The sequence below is a fragment of the Hesperophylax consimilis genome, chromosome 25, assembly GCF_061612785.1.
Source record: "Hesperophylax consimilis isolate HC1 chromosome 25, BYU_Hcon_1.0, whole genome shotgun sequence".
NCBI classification, from domain to species: Eukaryota; Metazoa; Arthropoda; class Insecta; order Trichoptera; family Limnephilidae; genus Hesperophylax; species Hesperophylax consimilis.
Window position 1 is genome coordinate 21,653,991 of NC_142860.1, and position 18,463 is coordinate 21,672,453.

General features: G+C 35.1%; 1 protein-coding gene across 1 annotated transcript in view; it reads right to left on the reverse strand.

The window, feature by feature from the left end:
- Window positions 1–17,154, reverse strand: part of lqfR (clathrin interactor lqfR) — a 38,211-nt gene extending 21,057 nt beyond the window's left edge. Inside the window, exons 1-3 of the mRNA XM_089646966.1 lie at window positions 16,989–17,154; window positions 2,438–2,639; window positions 1,139–1,267 (exon numbers count right to left, since the gene is read on the reverse strand). Of these exons, the coding sequence (XP_089503092.1) occupies window positions 1,139–1,267; window positions 2,438–2,639; window positions 16,989–17,038 (381 nt within the window). The 5' untranslated portion in view covers window positions 17,039–17,154. The remainder of the gene's footprint in view (window positions 1–1,138; window positions 1,268–2,437; window positions 2,640–16,988) is intronic.
- Between the last annotated feature and the right edge of the window lie 1,309 nt (window positions 17,155–18,463).

Here is an 18,463-nt window from a genome sequence, read left to right on the forward strand (position 1 = left end):
AATATGGCCGAAGCTATTTGAAGCATTCGATTCTGAACGGTGGTCTTTCAGCAGGTCGATACTGAGAGTATCTACCACTATGGAACGTGATGCAAATATACTATACATTATTTTGAATGAATAAATTGTGACCTAACACAAATCAATCAAATAAAAATTATTGCAGGTGTCAGAATTGGAACTTGCGACCTCCCATTTCTTAGCTAACGGTCGTAACGACTCAACCATGGAGGCCATCGAAATAAATAATAAAACGTATCATAAATAAATCCCCTTTGATCCAGAGCAAAACTCTCTAGCGTTATAGGCATGACAACAAATCAAGAGTCAGAATTAAAAAGATTGTTAAAATAACTGAAGCCGTATACTTATGTACGTATGGAACGGAGACATTCAAATTGACAGACCAGACAATTAGGGAAATGGGAACAAATCAAGTTGCGCGGAGACCGTCTCTCTTTCTGTGATTTGCTAATAAACCTAAATCTTACAGTACACAGGTAACTCGCATTGTAATAATCACCAAAAATTGCTAGCTGCGAAAAAAACTACAAATCCCAAATCGGGTAAACAAAAGTTTGGGCTTGTTTACAAAATTGAATATTTTGTTACACTATTTAACTAAGACGCTTTTACAAATGCGTTATAATTTACCAACTCACTCAATTTTAGCGTCGCTACGCCATTCAGATCCGGAGCAGAAAAGTCCAACAATAGACTGCGCCGTCACATTGCTTTAGGAACTTTACTTTTCTGCGCAGGGTCTGGTTATTTCAATGTAAGTTCTATCGTGCTCAACTTACGACTGATGTCATAGTTTATCAAAGCACTCTCAAACCCTCCTGGTGGCAAAAATATGGTCACGTACTTTGCTTCCAGGTGGTCGAAACGATACCCAGATTTTATGTTACGGCAAGCCTATCAATTTATCTATGGGACGGAGTAACCAGAAGCATTCAACCAGGAATCACTAATATTACATCTGTTTTTTCCTCCAATTAGAAAGCTCTCACAACTCTTGGATTTCACTTGGAAACTAGAAAAGTTGTAGCGGGTATATTCCAAATTATATTGATTTTAATTTAAAAACTAGGTCAATATTTGAAGAAAATTATAATTAAACAACAATAATCATTACCTGATCTTTGCCGTTTTCATCGACATGTGTGTAGTGTTCAAGAGATCGAAGATCGTATATGTGTTCCCGGGCAGACGTTACCACCCTCTCAGATCCATTTCGTACCAGGTATGCAAGAAGAAGCAAACACTGAAAATAAATACCATTTATTTTAATGATGAATCCGTGCCATCTGTTGGACGTAAAAGCAACACACGGTATTATATCTCTATCTGCAGACAGATTGAGCCACAGCAACGCGTGGCGGGGTACGGCTAGTTTGATAGTAATTTTGTTCAAAGCTGAAGAATGAAATGATTGATGAATTGAATAGTAAGGACGGGTTGTTTCGGAGAATTTGAACAATTCATCAAATTTCAACATTCATTTTCAAGTTCTGTGAAAGATTTTTTCAAGTTCTGTTTTGATTACAGTTTTGTCAAGCAACTAGCCTACAATGATATAATAACAGAACTTGAATAGGACTTTCACAGAACCCGAAAATGAACGTTGAAATTTGATGAATTGTTCAAATTCTCCGAAACAACCCGTCCTAAGTCTAAATCTAAACAAAATTGATAATCGTCGCTATGCACTCAGCATCTTTAAGTATTGGCGGGTATTTCAAACTGATTTGAAAACTTTGTTCGAAATCTTTCAATACTATCGGTGTGCACAAACACATTCAAACGTGCCTCTTACCTGCAAGTCTTTACACAATAATTATTATATGTAGAACAATTTCGAAAATACAGTATGTACCTGCACAGTAAAACTAAAAACAAAACAAACATTTATGGCTGTGATAATCAGTGCTAGCATTCACAGCAACAGCAAAGCATATAGCATATTAAACAAAGGCATTTTGAGAGTGTCAATATTTATATTTATTTATGTACGAAGGCTTTCATTATACACGTATCATCGTAATATGTTTCATAATGTTTACGAGAATGGTAAAAAGACCCTGACAATTAATTTTATCAAGGCTTCTATATTGGTGGCTTTACAAACACTACCTCTTACGGCACATGTAGTTGCCATTACATTGCCCTCCAGCTCCATATAAGTAAACATTCCTTTTTAACCCCGCAGACCTCTGGCATATTCAAGATTTCTGACATTATTTGGAGTAAGACAGTAACACTTTGCCTTCCACCTCCGTGTAGTTTAACGTTCCCTTGAGTTTAAACTTGCCCTCAAACCCCATGAAGTTCATTAAATAATCGTTGAACATTTTGCCCTAAATCTCCATATAGTTTAACATTCCCTTACAAGAACTAAACTTGCCCTCAACCTCCGTGAAATTCACACCCATACCTTGTAAGTCCTGCGCCACCGTGTCTTGTTGTCCTGCAGCATGCGGCGCCACAGCATGGACATGACCTCCGGGAAGTGTTCGTAGGTGAAGGTGGCCAGGGCAAGCTCCTGCATAAGCTGCCCGGTGGGCCCCCACGCCTCTTCGTTGGTGGCCTCTCGCACCTTGCCCTCCACCTCCGTGTAGTTCATCACCACATTTGTCCTGCAAGAAGAGACATATTATTTTATCAATGGTTTACAGAATACAGATAGCCCAAAGATTGTTTACAGAATCGGGATATAATGAGGTTGTCGCCAAATTTTTAAATATTCTGTCCTCAGCATGCTTACTTATGATACATAAAATTGAAAAAATAAAGGAAATTTATTTGTGGGAGGCAACCTCCTGTCTGGTCACTGCAGTCACTCCGGCAATTTAACACACTTTGGACGGGAAAGGCATTTCTACCCGTTCGGTCGATTGTTGCTCAAGGACGGGAAGGGTATTTTTACCTTTTGCGCCGGCTTCATTTCAATGGCAGAAAAGAATAAACTATCCAATGTTTTTGTATGAATATTATATGCTAATCTCTTTCTAAAGGTCCCAACTATATGTACAAAATTATCAAATCACAATACAATTATTTTTATATTTATATTCAAGTATTTCGTGTACATTTCAATAAAGGGACCTTTTATTATTGAATACCTGACACTTGATAAGCAATAAGTTTGAAGATTAACGAAATAAGTAATTTTTCAGTTAGTCATTTTTTTATTTTATTTATTTATGTATCTATTCACTTATACATACAGTTTATAGGTATACATATTGACATTGGGTGCAAGTAATACAGATAGATGTTCCATATATAAAACGTGGTAGTAGAATTAAATGTGATATGCAACTGTATAAGATACATGATTGAAGCTTAGGTAGTAATGTTCTGTGAACACCTCACTAGGAGAACCTGTGCCGAGGTGTTCGCATGGGTGTTATTCTGCCGTCATAGGTGGAATCACAATATCCTCCTTGGGAGTCTCCACCGTAGTTCCACCCATGGTGGCAGTATTTTAAATTATTAGGTTAGAAGTTGTGTTGACATGTTCATCATAATATTATATAGACAAAATGTAGTAATTTGAGGTAAGTTACGTATCAAAATGTTCTGTAGACACATTGTAGTAATTTGAAGTAAGTTACGTATCAAAATGTTCTGTAGACATACTGTAGTAATTTGAGGTAAGTTACGTATCAAAATGTTCTGTAGACACACTGAAGTACAATAGTACAGATACATTGTACAAATGTAGAACATGATTTAAACTTCATAATATTATAAATGAGCAGATATGTGCAAAAAGGGTACCCAAAACCATTTGAAATGCAAAATGGAAATGGGTCAAAACTTTTCCATTTGAAAATGCAAAATGGTTTTTAGAAAAGCATTTCAAATGCAAAATACCTATTTTCAAAATGCATTGAAAATGCAAAATGGTTTCTCAGGTCAAACAATTAAAATAATTATAGAATTTTTAAACAATTTTGTCATTTAATAATGGACATCAATGTAGAACAAACATATTACATGATGGTAAATCCAAAAACACCACCACTACAGATTATGAAACCACAAAAAATTTGCGCGGGACAAATGTTGCCTAACGTAAAAACATAGAAACTGCTATCTATCTAACATTTAATATTGCAGCATCATGGCCCCATGTTCAGTATTTGAATCAGTATTTGTTGTAATGGTATCACTCAATTGCCAGGGCTCCTACCAGGGAGCAACTTGAAAAATGTAAATTATCTCTCATAGCGAGGTTGAGGAACGACTGATATTTGGGACTTATGAAAAAAAGATCAGTGGAGATAGTAGGAAGAATGTTGCAAAAAAACATTTAAAATGGTTTTTAGAAAAGCATAATGCAAAATGTAAAATACCCATTTAGCATTTTGCATTTCCATTTGAAATGGATTTATTTGAAATAAAGCACATCTCTGTAAATGAGTAATGAAAAGAAGAGTAAGAAATATACATGAAAGGAAATTAATGGGCAGTTAACATTTTATAGCTATATTTATATATATTATGAGTTAGTATGTAGAAATTTTTTCATTAAAATATTTTTATTATTTTCGAAGATATAGCGATTTAAAATAAATAAAAATAATTTGCGCGGGACTATTATTATCGCTCGTCGCCAGCGGTCCGCCAGCGCAAAAGATACCCGCCTGAAATGTGTTAGTACACATTCAATTTTTGTTTATGCATATTTTTTTTACACGATTTTAAAATAACACGACCAACAAAGGGTAATGGAAATATAAGTTCTCATTAGATTTCTAGATTTTTCCATAGAACCTATCTTCTATTTTCCTACACCTCATGTGCTTTATTCTTTTCTCATTTTTTTCTATGGAACATAATATCTTCTGTGTAAAAACAGAATTAATCCCTCGGGTTAATTTGTTTGGTTTTGTGAACAAACAGCTATTAACGGTAGAGTAAATTTGTTTGCTTTTGGGAACATGGTTGTCTCCCTTACTGTCATGGTGAGAAATATGATCTAAATGGTGTTAGAAAGAGAAACAACACATTTTGTATTCAAAACTAAAAGAACCACAGAAGAATTAAAAATGAACACCTCTATGAAACCAAAAGTACGGCCGCAATTTTTTACTTATTATTTTTTTTATGAAATGACAAAAAAGCAAAGTGACAAAAATGTTTTTAATATATTTGCTTAATAAAAAGTGCTTTTTTTTCCCCATCATAATAAGTATTTTTAGTTCAGTGTATTTATAACATTTATAAACATTTTATAACTTTTTTATGTTTGCATTAAAAAAATTATGTTTATTTCTAATAATCAAATTTGAAATTGTATTTCATCACCTTTTAAAAACAGTTTTAAGTTTTCGGATACGTTCAGAAATATTACTTTTATTTGGATTTTATTGCAAAGCGGAAATTCACACAAATTCTCTGACCTTCTGACAGAGTTTTTAAGAAATATAATGGTCAATTTGCCAGAGGTCTGAAGTGTATATTATTAACAGGAAACAGATAGTTAAATGGTTGAAAAGAAATACAAATTGGATTGTACATTGGAAGAAATGTTTATAAAAAAAATCATATATATATGACATTACAACAAGACTTAGCCTTAGGAGTTACCATATCACAGGACTTGAAATGGGAACCACACATCGCTGGAATTGTGAAAAGAGCAAATTCACTAACATATCTAATCAAGAAAACCTTCCTTGACCTAACACCGGACATGATGTTAAAAATATATAAAACATATGTTCGACCTCTCCTGGAATATGCTTTCCAAATATGGCGTCCTTACTTCGCAAAGGATATGAATCTGTTAGAGAGAGTACAGAGACGTTTCACTAAAATACCAAGAGCTCTGAAAGATCTACGATACGAAGATAGACTCAAGGAACTAAGATTACCAACCTTACAAGAAAGAAGAGAAAGGGGTGACTTGATCGAGACTTTCAAAATTTTATCTGGACATTACAGTTGCCCTTGCATCCAAGAAATCTTCACTACTAATAAAAATATAAATCTCCGTGGACACCTTTTGCATCTAATCCTAGAAAACACTTCCTTGCAAATAGAGTAGTGGATGCTTGGAACAAACTCCCACAACATGTCATCGATGCAACAAATATAAATCAATTCAAAGCTCTATTGGATTCACATTTGGAGAGAAGAAAGGACTTAGTTCAAACTTAAAACAACTCAATTACTGTCAAACTTGTTGTGAAATCAGATATGAGCGCATCAGCAGAATGCTACCTGCTCATTACATAATAATAATAATAAACAAAAAGATGATAATGCATGGATCACAAAAGTACAGTACAATACTGTCTTGTCCCAGCTTCTGATCCTTTGTCCTGGTGTGAACAGTAGTTTGGAGTACAGGACAATGAATCAAGACACAGTCCCAGATATAGACTGGCAAACTATCTCCGTAGGATAGTGCCTTACCCCCACCGCCATGTCCGGCCGTGTTTTCCGCTTGTAAACGCGTTTGGAAAAGACAGTAGGACAGGGTGGCCACAAAAAACGGATTTCAAAATTCCCTGATAATTCCAGGTTTTCCAGGGCAGTTTCTATATTTTTCCCTGATATGTTTTATTTGGTATAAGGACATATCGTTCAAAATTTTATTTTAAAACACGATTTTCATCTACGCCAGAAAATTAGAACAGATACGAAAAATATATAGAAAAAAAGTAAGTATTGACACTTTGTAAAAATGTTGATAATGATGATCTTTAAATTTTATTACGACTGTACTGGGTGTCCGACCCTTTTGACACTTTGTTGTAACTTTGCTAGCTTTTTCTTTACAGATTTCGCACCCACATAGTATAGGGGAAAAACCAAGGCGGGTGGTTTACAACATGATTGTGTTGCAAGGGCTATTTACGAAAATAATAATAAAAAAATACCTACTTATCTAGTTTGTCTTTGTCGGCATATATTTTGTTACACACGCTTCAAGTAAAAGTAATAAAACACAACTTTGGGACTTCACAAATCGTAAATAACGAATTTCGTTTTATTTTTGGAATTCCCTGATATTTTAAGAATATTTTGAAATTCCCTGACATTTCCCTGATAATTCCCGGTTTTCCAGGTCTGTGGCCACCCTGTAGAACAATAGCCAGTCGCTCCACGCGTACGTGTCTCGGCGCCCGGATTACTAACACTACAATACATCTTGGTATAAAAGACCCAATATATTTCGCCAAATCGATCGTAATGTGCATCGTCGAGTATCGATTTTCGTAGTATTCCGCGTTTGAACTACGGTAGTTGTTGCATGATGTTGTATTGTCCGATAGTCCTGCACTGCGCGGTTGAGGCTGTTCACGGAGCAGGGACAGGACAGTATTGTATTGATAAAAAATGCATACGAATTTTATGATAATCGTATGAGACAGAGTCCAACAGTAATTATCAATAATTTATTGGTACCAATTCCAAATACATTGTGTCCTATATGAATCAATTGTGTTCAAAATGGGTATATTATTATTTACCATTGGATTTTTTTTTTTTTTTGTTTATAGTGAATACCTTACAAGAGTCCCAACTGCTCCCGTCTGGAGCCAGTGAGACTATGGCATCCCCAATTGGGGGATGTTGTGAGGCTGAAGGTAAGTGGGGAAGGGAAAGAGGAAGGTGGGGAAGTACCTGGCTATTCAGATCTAGTCACTAAACACGGCTAAAGCCATTTGGTGGTCTTACACCAGGGCGATACTGGTAGTATCTTCCACTCTGGAACGTACCGCAAATATACTATATATTATTTTAATCAATTAATTGTGAAATAACAAAAAATTAATCAAATAAAATTTATTTGCGCACGCCGGGTTCGAACCCGCGACCTTCGGAATGGCAGTCCAATGCGTTACCACTGGACTATGCCGGCCGTCAAACACAGATCAAAGAAAGGATAGACAATATCAACTGAAGCAAAATCTTTAGTCAAATTATCCTTTGCAACTGTCCATAAGTTGAGTGGCATTTTCCGGTGTGGTAATAATAATAATAATATGCGGTAAAACTGGCAGCTTTGCTGGACTACCTCTTTTTTAACATAACTTATTTAAGGAGATGCCATACGTAGTAATGCAAAATCATGTGTTTTTCGTTTGAAAATTTGGTCGCCTAGAAATGTTTCAGATGCTTTAATTAAATACTGTGAGTAGAATACATCTTGGCCTTTGAAATAATCGAGTATTTTTTAGATAAGTCTTTTTATAAGCCCAGAAAAAATTAATGTATAAGTCCTATGAAAACTGCTTTAAAGATCAAAATCTCCTACTTACGGACCCATTTTCGGCCATGATTTTATTGTATAATGTGGCAAATTAAGTTATTTATAAAATGATCGAAAAAAAAAAAATTTATGCCTTAACATCCACAAAATAAAATAAAAAGCATTTTTTGGCCATGTTTTTTTCTTGCATAAATCAAAACAGGCGGATGCTGTTAAGTGGGAATTTAAACCTTATCGCCATCTACGTAAGGGTTGTTATTGATAGCGGCTCAATTTAAAATATTACACGACGTAGTGCATCGCCTTAATGGCGTAGTTTCTACTTGTCAAATGTCAAAAAATGACAGCTTCAAAAGTAACATCTACCGAAATAGCGGGCTATTCAAAATACCACCTCTTATTGGAAAACTCGTATATTTATGTGCTCTGTATTTGCGTCTTATGTGTGAAACTATAGACCATTATTTTCTTTCCGTTTTATATTGTTATCTTTGCAAAAACCAAAAGGTTTTTCAGGGATGCCAATATCTCAATAATTAAAGCATCTGAAACATATATAGGCATAAATATTTAATTTTTTTCCGATCATTTTATAAATAACTTAATTTGCCACATTATACAATAAAATCATAACCGAAAATGGGTTCCTAACTAGGAGATTTTGAACTTTAAAGCAGTTTTCATAGGCCTTTACATTATTTTTTTCTGGGCTTATAAAAAGACTTATCTAAAAAATGCTCGATTATTTCAAAGGCCAAGATGTATTCTACTCGCAGTATTTAATTAAAGCATCTGAAACATTTCTAGGCGACCTAATTTTCAAACCAAAAACACATGATTTTGCATTACTACGTATGGCATTGCCTTAATAAAAATGGAACGATACATGCTTCAACAACGCATTGAAATTATTAAAATTCACTTGAGTGAATCAAATGCAAATCATCTTGAGTGATGAGGCCCATTTCCACCTCGGTGGCTTGGTCAAAAAGCAAAATTGTCGCATCTGGGGCTCGGAAAACCCAATAATAAGGAAGTTGAGTGAAAAATATTTTGACTTATAAAAAATATGTTCATGTAGATCAAAAAATATCGATTCTAAATATATAAATATATTTCTATATTATTATTCTTAGAATTAGTTAAACGTTCTTGAAAAAGCATTCAATAGCAATATACTGTATACGCTCCACGATTGGTCGAAAGAATTCTGTCGTCACATGTGTCGTGACTTGTACGTACAACGGAACACCTATGGTGCATCTCTTTCTATTACATGAGAGATGATCGATTTAGATGAGAGAGGTGTATAGGCCAAAGGTTTATTTGGGTTTGTCAAATATATGTACGTATTTGTTATTATTATTATATGAAATGGATTTCTAAAGATACATATTCGTATAGTGCTTTATAATAATATGTTGTTTATTGCATAACTTAGATGTTTTTATTATTATACATGTCACATGGCATGTGATACACTTCAGGCCGCCGGCCGCTCAGAAAAGTCTCACAGTGAACTGGGCTGTAAACCGTTATTTTACTTTTGGTCTTTACTTTTCTGCGCGGTGGTCCTGAATTCGCGCGGGGAACGTCAACAAGTAACGACGGCGATACCGTATAAGTACCGTATCGGGCGTGAAAAGCAAATATTCTAACTTAAAATATTAATTTAACTATGAAATCTTAATCAATTTTCTTTTTTTTTTTAATAACATCAATTATAATAGACGGTTAACATTGGTAAAAAAATTACTGGAATTCCTTGTTGAAGAATTAAATTTTTTTCCATACATAATGCTTAAGCGACGTGGTTTTCACAGTTCTAATGACGTCACACTACACCCCGCCTGTTACCGCTCGGATTCCGCTCGTTTTGGCGGGCTTAATAAAATTTAAACTTTGAGAATTAATTTAACTATGAAAACAAACTTAAAAAAAAAAAAAAAAAATACCAGTATTTAAGTTTGAATGCGAACATTGATAAAAAAAAATAAAAAAAATGGACTCAACTTCCTTATTATTGTTGAAAAGCCTCTCTATCCTCAACGTGTGACTGTTTGGTGCGGTTTATGGTCCGGCGGAGTCATTAGACCTTACTTTTTAGAAAATGAGGCTGGAGCAACAGTTACGGTGAATGGCTTGCGCTATCGAGAGATTATTAATGATTTTTTATGGCCGGAATTGGATGGTATTGATCTGGACAACGTTTACATTCAACAAACAGCGCTATGTGCCACACAAGCAACGAAACCATTGATCTTTTACGATTGAATTTCAAAATAACACCTCTTATTGGAAAACCCTGTATTTAGTTACAGTTTATAATGGTCGAAATTCAATACTTTATTGTATATTGTACAAAGGCGAAACAGAAATCGAATAAAAAAAACATCAACAACTTTGACAATGAAATTTAAAATCAACATGGGACCAAGTTTTCATTTAGTGGCGAGTTGTTGAAATATCAATGTATCTCGAGCAAGGACTAAAGGTCTATGGCACAGTTATATTTGAAAATATCATTGGAATTATAAAATGGCAACTTGTCAAAGATGACTAATTTTGGGGCCTCATATCCAGAGATGTGCAAAATGGGTACCCAAAACCATTTGAAATGCAAAATGGAAATGGGTCAAAACTTTTCCATTTGAAAATGCAAAATGGTTTTTAGAAAAGCATTTCAAATGCAAAATACCTATATTCAAAATGCATTATGGTTTCTCAGGTCAAACAATTAAAATAATTATAGAATTTTTAAACACTTTTGTCATTTAATAATGGACATCAATGTAGAACAAACATTATACATGATGGTAAATCCAAAAACACCACTACAGATTATGAAACCACAAAAAATTTGCGAGGGACTAATGTTGCCAACGTAAAAACATAGAAACTATATCTAACATTTAATATTACAGCGTCATGGCCCCATGTTCAGTATTTGTTGTAATGGTATCACTCAATTGCCAGGGCTCCTACCAGGGAGCAACTTGACAAATTGGAAATTATCTCTCCATAGCGAGGTTGAGGACCGACTGATATTTGGGGCTTATGAAAAAAAGATGAGTGGAGATAGTAGGAAGAATGTTGCAAAAAAGCATTTAAAATGGAAAATGCATAGAGAAAAGCATTTAAAATGCAAAATGGAAAATACCCATTTTGCATTTCCATTTGAAATGGATTTATTTGAAATAAAGCACATCTCTGCTCATATCTCGTATTCGAGAGGGATAAATATAAATTTTTTCTTTTTATAAATAAAGACATCGCGGATTACGAATAACCTGATAATATTTGAAAATCTCCAACTACCACCACAGTAAGCGGAGAATGTTGCTTGTATCGTGTTGAAGGACTTAGTCAGTCGAGGAATTGAACACATGACGCCTGGATGGGACCCAAACGCGGTGCCAACCCAGCCACAGGCCGGTCAAGTTATAAAATTTGTATAGGACAGTTTTGTGCTATTTCACTTCCTGTGCGCTTTGCCGAAAGAAACTTTAAAATAATGATTTAGTATTGACTCTTGAGTGCTGTGATCCATATCATTGAATCAATCAAAAAAATTCTCATAGTTGCTCTGGGGAAACTACTAACGGTAGATTATAAACATTTTTTACAAATATATGAACACATTATCTGGTAAGAAGGTAACTAACCATTGATTGCGCCGTTTTCTACAGGGGTAGGCAGAGAGGTTGGACTGCCAAATGACTCGGTCTTGGCACACACTACTTGCCTCATTCATATATACTCTTCTATTATTCTGACTCTTGATTTGACCCGACTCAAGTATCTGATTCCCTTGATCGTGCTATGTCTTCCTCGGGCGTCCCCGACTTCTGCTACCATTCGCATTTGCGTCATATATTCTACATAACCTAACCATCTTGGTGTCCCTTTGTTAATCTTTCTCATTACGCTTACATCAGCCTTGCATTCTTTGCGGATCTCCACATTTCTCACACGATCATACATGGTTTTCCCACACATATGCCTGAGGGATCTCATTTATACAGTATTCAGTTTACTTTCATCCTTTCTCTGCCAGTTCCTCTCACCATTACTTCAGACCAGTGATACTCAACCTTTTTCTTCTGCGGGCCACATTCATATGTTTGTAAAGCTACGCGGGGCGCAACACTATACTTATCAGTGTTGCCAACGGTGTGAGCTTGATTCCCCCTTTTATTATTCGAAATCCATGGGGGGGGGGGGGGGGGGTTGTTACAGAACTTCCCTGAAAAAAAATTCCGCACAGCCAAAAACATCATATGTAATTCCCCACAACAATTTTTCGAAATCCATGGGGGGGGGGGGGGTAGCTACGGAATTCCATTTTCGAAAATTTCCGGACGCAAAAAATATTATATCAAATAGATATATAAACATAAGTTCAAGAGGTTTTTGTTATGTTTAGTAGCCTAATTGGCAATACATCGCCTTCGTTGGTAGTAACACTGGTAACCATTTAACTTTGGAACTGCCAAAAATTTATGTGTTGCCACGAGCAAAATTATTTTTTGTGCGCATATTTGTATGTCAAATCTTTGTTTTTTAGAGAGAGATCTAGCGTGTGCAGTTATGGTGTGCAGTAGCAACACTCTTATACCATATTATATTATATAGATAGTATATTATACTTATACTATCCTCTTCGGGTTTCAATGTCTGTACGTCAAAGTCGCAATTAAGCTCAAATTAACGTGATATAGAATGCCAGATTTTGTAAATCATGTTCCTGATATTAAATGTATTGGGGGCCGCACAAAATAGCTTGGCGGACCGCAGGTTGAGTATGACTGCTTTAGACTTACTTACATTCATCAATAACTCATTCTTCATACATACTTCGTACATCCTAGACACGAGGGACTGTAGAACTTCCATACTAAAAATTATTTAGCAAAAAACAAATAAATTATTACGAAATAGAATCAACTTTGACGGCTTCCGTGGTCGAGGAGTAAGGCTCTCGACTTGCAAGCCGAAGGTTGTGGGTTCAAATCCCGGCATGCGCAAGTAAATGTTATTAGATTGATTTGTGTTTTTCACAATTTAATCATTCAAAATAATATAAGGTATATTTTCGGCACGTTCCAGAGTCGAAGATACTCTTAGTAACGCCCTGGTGTAAGACCACCATTTAGAATTTAAACATTGCTTGTAATGGCTTTTGTCATGTTTGGTGACCAGATCTGAATAGACAGTTATCTGGCCAGGTAGCTGAATACCTCCTCCCCTTCCGCACTCCGTTCAGCTTTACAACATAACCCAATAAGAGAAGCCTGTCACACTGGCTCTCGACAGTTGGGACTCTTGTGCAGTTTTTACATATAAACACAATTTGTTTTAATAACAAGCGCAAATAGTGTACGCTAATATATAAATTAAAACAAAAGATTTTTGTTATTTGTTTTTGGGGTGTTATGCCGTGTTGCAATCAGTTGCAATCAGTTGCAATCAGTTGCGAATCAGACTGTGACACATCTGGCCTGATGATGGGACACTGTAACGTTGTCTGAAACGTTGACTAAAAGAGTTAGCGCAACACGGCATAACACCCCAAAAACAAATAACAAAAATAATTTTGGCCGTGAAAATCTTAAATCATATAAAACAAAATATGTTTTTTTTTCTAATTGCCTGTAAGATTATGCAGTGTAAATAAGTCTTAAAGCCCAGCTACACTACTCGCGAAGTTGATCGAAGTTGACCGAATACGATAGTGTGGGCACGAACTTCACTTCGCTTCGGGCAACTTCGCTTCGCTTCGCCCGACTTCCGATTGTTGTCGGTAAATGCGCCCGAGTCAAAGGACTCGAAGCGTTACTCGCGAAGTTGCACGAGTGTGTGGGCACGCACTTCGAACTTCGGCTAACTTCGTCGAGGACTTCGTCGAAGCGTCGAAGCGAGTAGTGTAGCTGACACTTTATATACATGAAAACAAAAGACCGGTCAGTGGTTGAGTGGGCATAGCGCTTGGGTCTCACCCGAGCGTCGCGTGTTCGATTCCTCGACTGGCTAAGTCCTCCATCACAACACAAGCAACATTTTCGGCTTTCTTTGGTGGTAGTAGGAGATTTTCAAACATTGTTGGGTTATTCGTAACCTGGGAATGTTTGTCTTTCTTTTAAAAAAATTAAAAAATTAAAAAAAAATTAAATTATAAAATTCGGTTCTATGCATTTCAAGTACATGTCAAAATCATAATATAAATAAATCCAGACTTATCTGTTAATGATAAAATATTGCAAATAATGTGGTTAGAAAATACTACTGATTATACTATAATTACAGGTAAATAGATATCACCTTGGGTTAAGTGAAGCTGATAAGATAAATAAATACTAACACGCTATTTCGGTTAGTCAAATAAATGTATAAATAACACTAAATTTATTTTATATAATGCATTCCTGAAAACCACTTTAATTTTTTTCTAAACATTTACACAGCAATTCTGATTGTAACACAATAAACTCTTTTCAAATTGATTTTGTATGCATTGATTGATAAGTCAATATTTATTTGCCCCTTTTCACATAAATGGAGCACGATAATACACTTTCAATCTGAATTTAGAATTATACAGGGTGTATCGGCACTAACCCGACAAACTTTAACCAGCTATTCCTTAGCACATTTGGAGTAAAAAATGTTATGGGCACTTTGCTGTCCGGTAACATTTTTTTTTCAATTAAAAACAAAAAAATTAAAAATTTCCACACTCCATCACTGTCATTGGCATTGCTTTTCGTGTTCAAAAGCTGTTATTAGCAAGTATGTCGAAAAGCGTCTTCGCTCTTTCGTACACAATAGAACACAGAACACGCTCTTTCGTACACACAATAGTAGTTAAAAATGAGACGAATGGTGCCGTGCCATTTCTTTGTGATTGTAAAAGCGCGGCAATGTAGGTACATACGTACATTATTCAACAGAATTCGAATAAAATATTGCCAGATAGGTTTTCAAACTTTGACAAAGGATAAAACGGTGGTGACATGTGATGAAAATATGAATAGTAAATTTTTTTATAAAAAAAAACGTTACCGAACAGCAAAGTGGCCTTAACATTTTTTACTCCATATATGCTCAGGAATCGCTGGTTAAAATTTGTCGGGTACGTGCCGATACACCCTGTATAAAACTCCGCTTAAGTTCAAACGTCATTTTTACGCAATTTAAGTTTGGAAAAGTTCCAATGTCATTCATTTTACACAATTTAAATTTGGATCAGTTTAAACGTCACTCCTTTTAAACAATTAAAAGTTGAGACAATTCATATGTCATTCATTTCACACAGAATTTCTGTTTCGAATAGTTCAAAAGTCAATCACTTTGCCAGGCCGCTGTGTTGGGTATTATCAGCGCCTTGACTCTTGGGCAGGTTGGCGACCGGAGCAGACTGCTCCAATTGCACCTGCAAAGGGCCGGTCCTGCATTTTGCACATTTTAAACTTATAGCAGTTCAAACATGATTCTTTATACACATTTTAAACTTCTAGCAAGTTCATATGTTATTCTTTGTGCACAATTTACACTGAGAACAGTTCAAACATGATTCTTTATGCACAATTTAAACTTGGAACAGTTCAAACATGGTTCTTTATAAACTACTTACATTTGGAACAGTTCAAGCGCACAATTTAAGTTTAGAATAGTTCAAATGTCACTTCCTTTAAACAATTCTAGTTTAGAACATTTCAAACATCATTCCTTTTACAAACTTTGAGACTTTGGACGGGTGCTACACGTATCACATCACAAACAAGACACGCAGTTTAGATAGGAAAAATATGCAAAACAAACACGAACAGAGTTCGGACTCGGCCGATTAGCCGAAAAATATATATATATATCTATACGAATGAAGTTCGTACTCGGCCTGATGAGGACAGAAGGTGAGTAAAGTGGCAGCCAACTGGAAGAAAAATGCATACCGAACAGGGTCAGGGCATGCCCTGGAAAGTGTTAAAACAAACGCCATTACTCTTAAACCGTAAGTTTGGAACAATATAATAGTTGTTCCTTTTGCATACTTTTAGGTTTAGTTTCCAATTGTTTTTTGTAATATTTTCAAATTCAAAATTTGGAACATTATTTAGCTAACAAAGTTAAAGTTTGGAACCATAAAATGAAATCAAAGGATAAAACATATCATATGAACTAATTTATGCAATTTGACTTTTGTTTAAAATACAATACAATCGATTGACATACCTACCTAATTTGTAAACAAACCGTATGAAGATTTCAAATAGTTGAAATAATCATTTTACTCGAATAAAAACTTTCGTGGCTAGATTGACTTCGTAAATTTGAATGTCTAGAAAGGCAGGTATATTGACACCGCTCAATTCTGTCAGTTTGATGTTTTACCAACATATTGTTATCAAGTAACTGCATTTAGCTGGCACAACATAATGGAGTGTGACGACTAAGCGATGGATGAAGATAATACTAATATGCATACTATAGCTGCAAGGACATAACTAGAAGAACGTGTTCTGTAAAAGCGAACTGAATTTTTTAAACACACCCATTATGTTGCTAACGGGTACACTTACAATAGTGCAAATTGGGGACTATAATCAAATAAAAACAATAAATTACATAAGATAAATTCATTCATGTTGGTAAACGAAAACGAAAGTACACAATTATGTCAAAATCTTAGCCCAGATGGAAGAGAAAAGTTTGACGAATTCCGCGAATGAAAACATATCTAGTTGGTACTTACACTTTGTCGGCGAGCTCCCGCACCTTCCACATACTGATAATTTTATCCATTTTCAAAATAAAGCCGAAAGTCTTGTGTATATTTAGGAAAACATGTAAACGTAGAATTATATCGAAGCCAACAGCTACCTGATGATTTGGCTCATTTGGCTTACATTATTGCAAAATGGCGATCGCAATAATGACGGACAGCAGAGCGGCTGTAGAACGATAGTCTATCTTGATTTGACAACACTAAACAACCAATCAGCTTACAAACGTAATAAATAACTTTCAAAATATAAAACAAATGATAAGTTTTGGTAACATTAACAGAAGAACGATAAATGTTATGTTTAAATTTTTTGAAACATTTTAATCTCAAATGATATATAAATAAGCACGTTATCACGAAAATATGTTTTTCTTGTAAGACTCCAAACTGACATTTAGGATAGATTACTATAAGGTGTATTTTGATGTGTCAAAAAGTTCGAAGGAGTGAGAGCTCGACGGTTCTACTTGATCACTTGCCGCCAGTCATGAACATAATAACCATAAATAAACCATTCTCATATTAACATTTCAAATAAATAGGTTCCGATGGTCAAGTGGTTTAAGACGCCAGTGCCGGTAAGACAAGAGTTGCTGTATTCAATTCCGAGTTGCGACCGTTATCTTTTTTATTTTTCTGTGTCTTTTTCTGTTTCATTTATCGTTATAATAAGGAAGTTGAGTCCATTTTTTTTATTTTTTTTTATCAATGTTCGCATTCAAACTTAAATACTGGTATTTTTTTTTTTAAGTTTGTTTTCATAGTTAAATTAATTCTCAAAGTTTAAATTTTATTAAGCCCGCCAAAACGAGCGGAATCCGAGCGGTAACAGGCGGGGTGTAGTGTGACGTCATTAGAACTGTGAAAACCACGTCGCTTAAGCATTATGTATGGAAAAAAATTTAATTCTTCAACAAGGAATTCCAGTAATTTTTTTACCAATGTTAACCGTCTATTATAATTGATGTTATTAAAAAAAAAAGAAAATTGATTAAGATTTCATAGTTAAATTAATATTTTAAGTTAGAATATTTGCTTTTCACGCCCGATACGGTACTTGTACGGTATCGCCGTCGCTACTTGTTGACGTTCCCCGCGCGAATTCAGGACCACCGCGCAGAAAAGTAAAGACCAAAAGTAAAATAACGGTTTACAGCCCAGTTCACTGTGAGACTTTTCTGAGCGGCCGGCGGCCTGAAGTGTATCACATGCTTTGTGACATGTATAATAATAAAAACATCTAAGTTATGCAATAAACAACATATTATTATAAAGCACTATACGAATATGTATCTTTAGAAATCCATTTCATATAATAATAATAACAAATACGTACATATATTTGACAAACCCAAATAAACCTTTGGCCTATACACCTCTCTCATCTAAATCGACCATCTCTCATGTAATAGAAAGAGATGCACCATAGGTGTTCCGTTGTA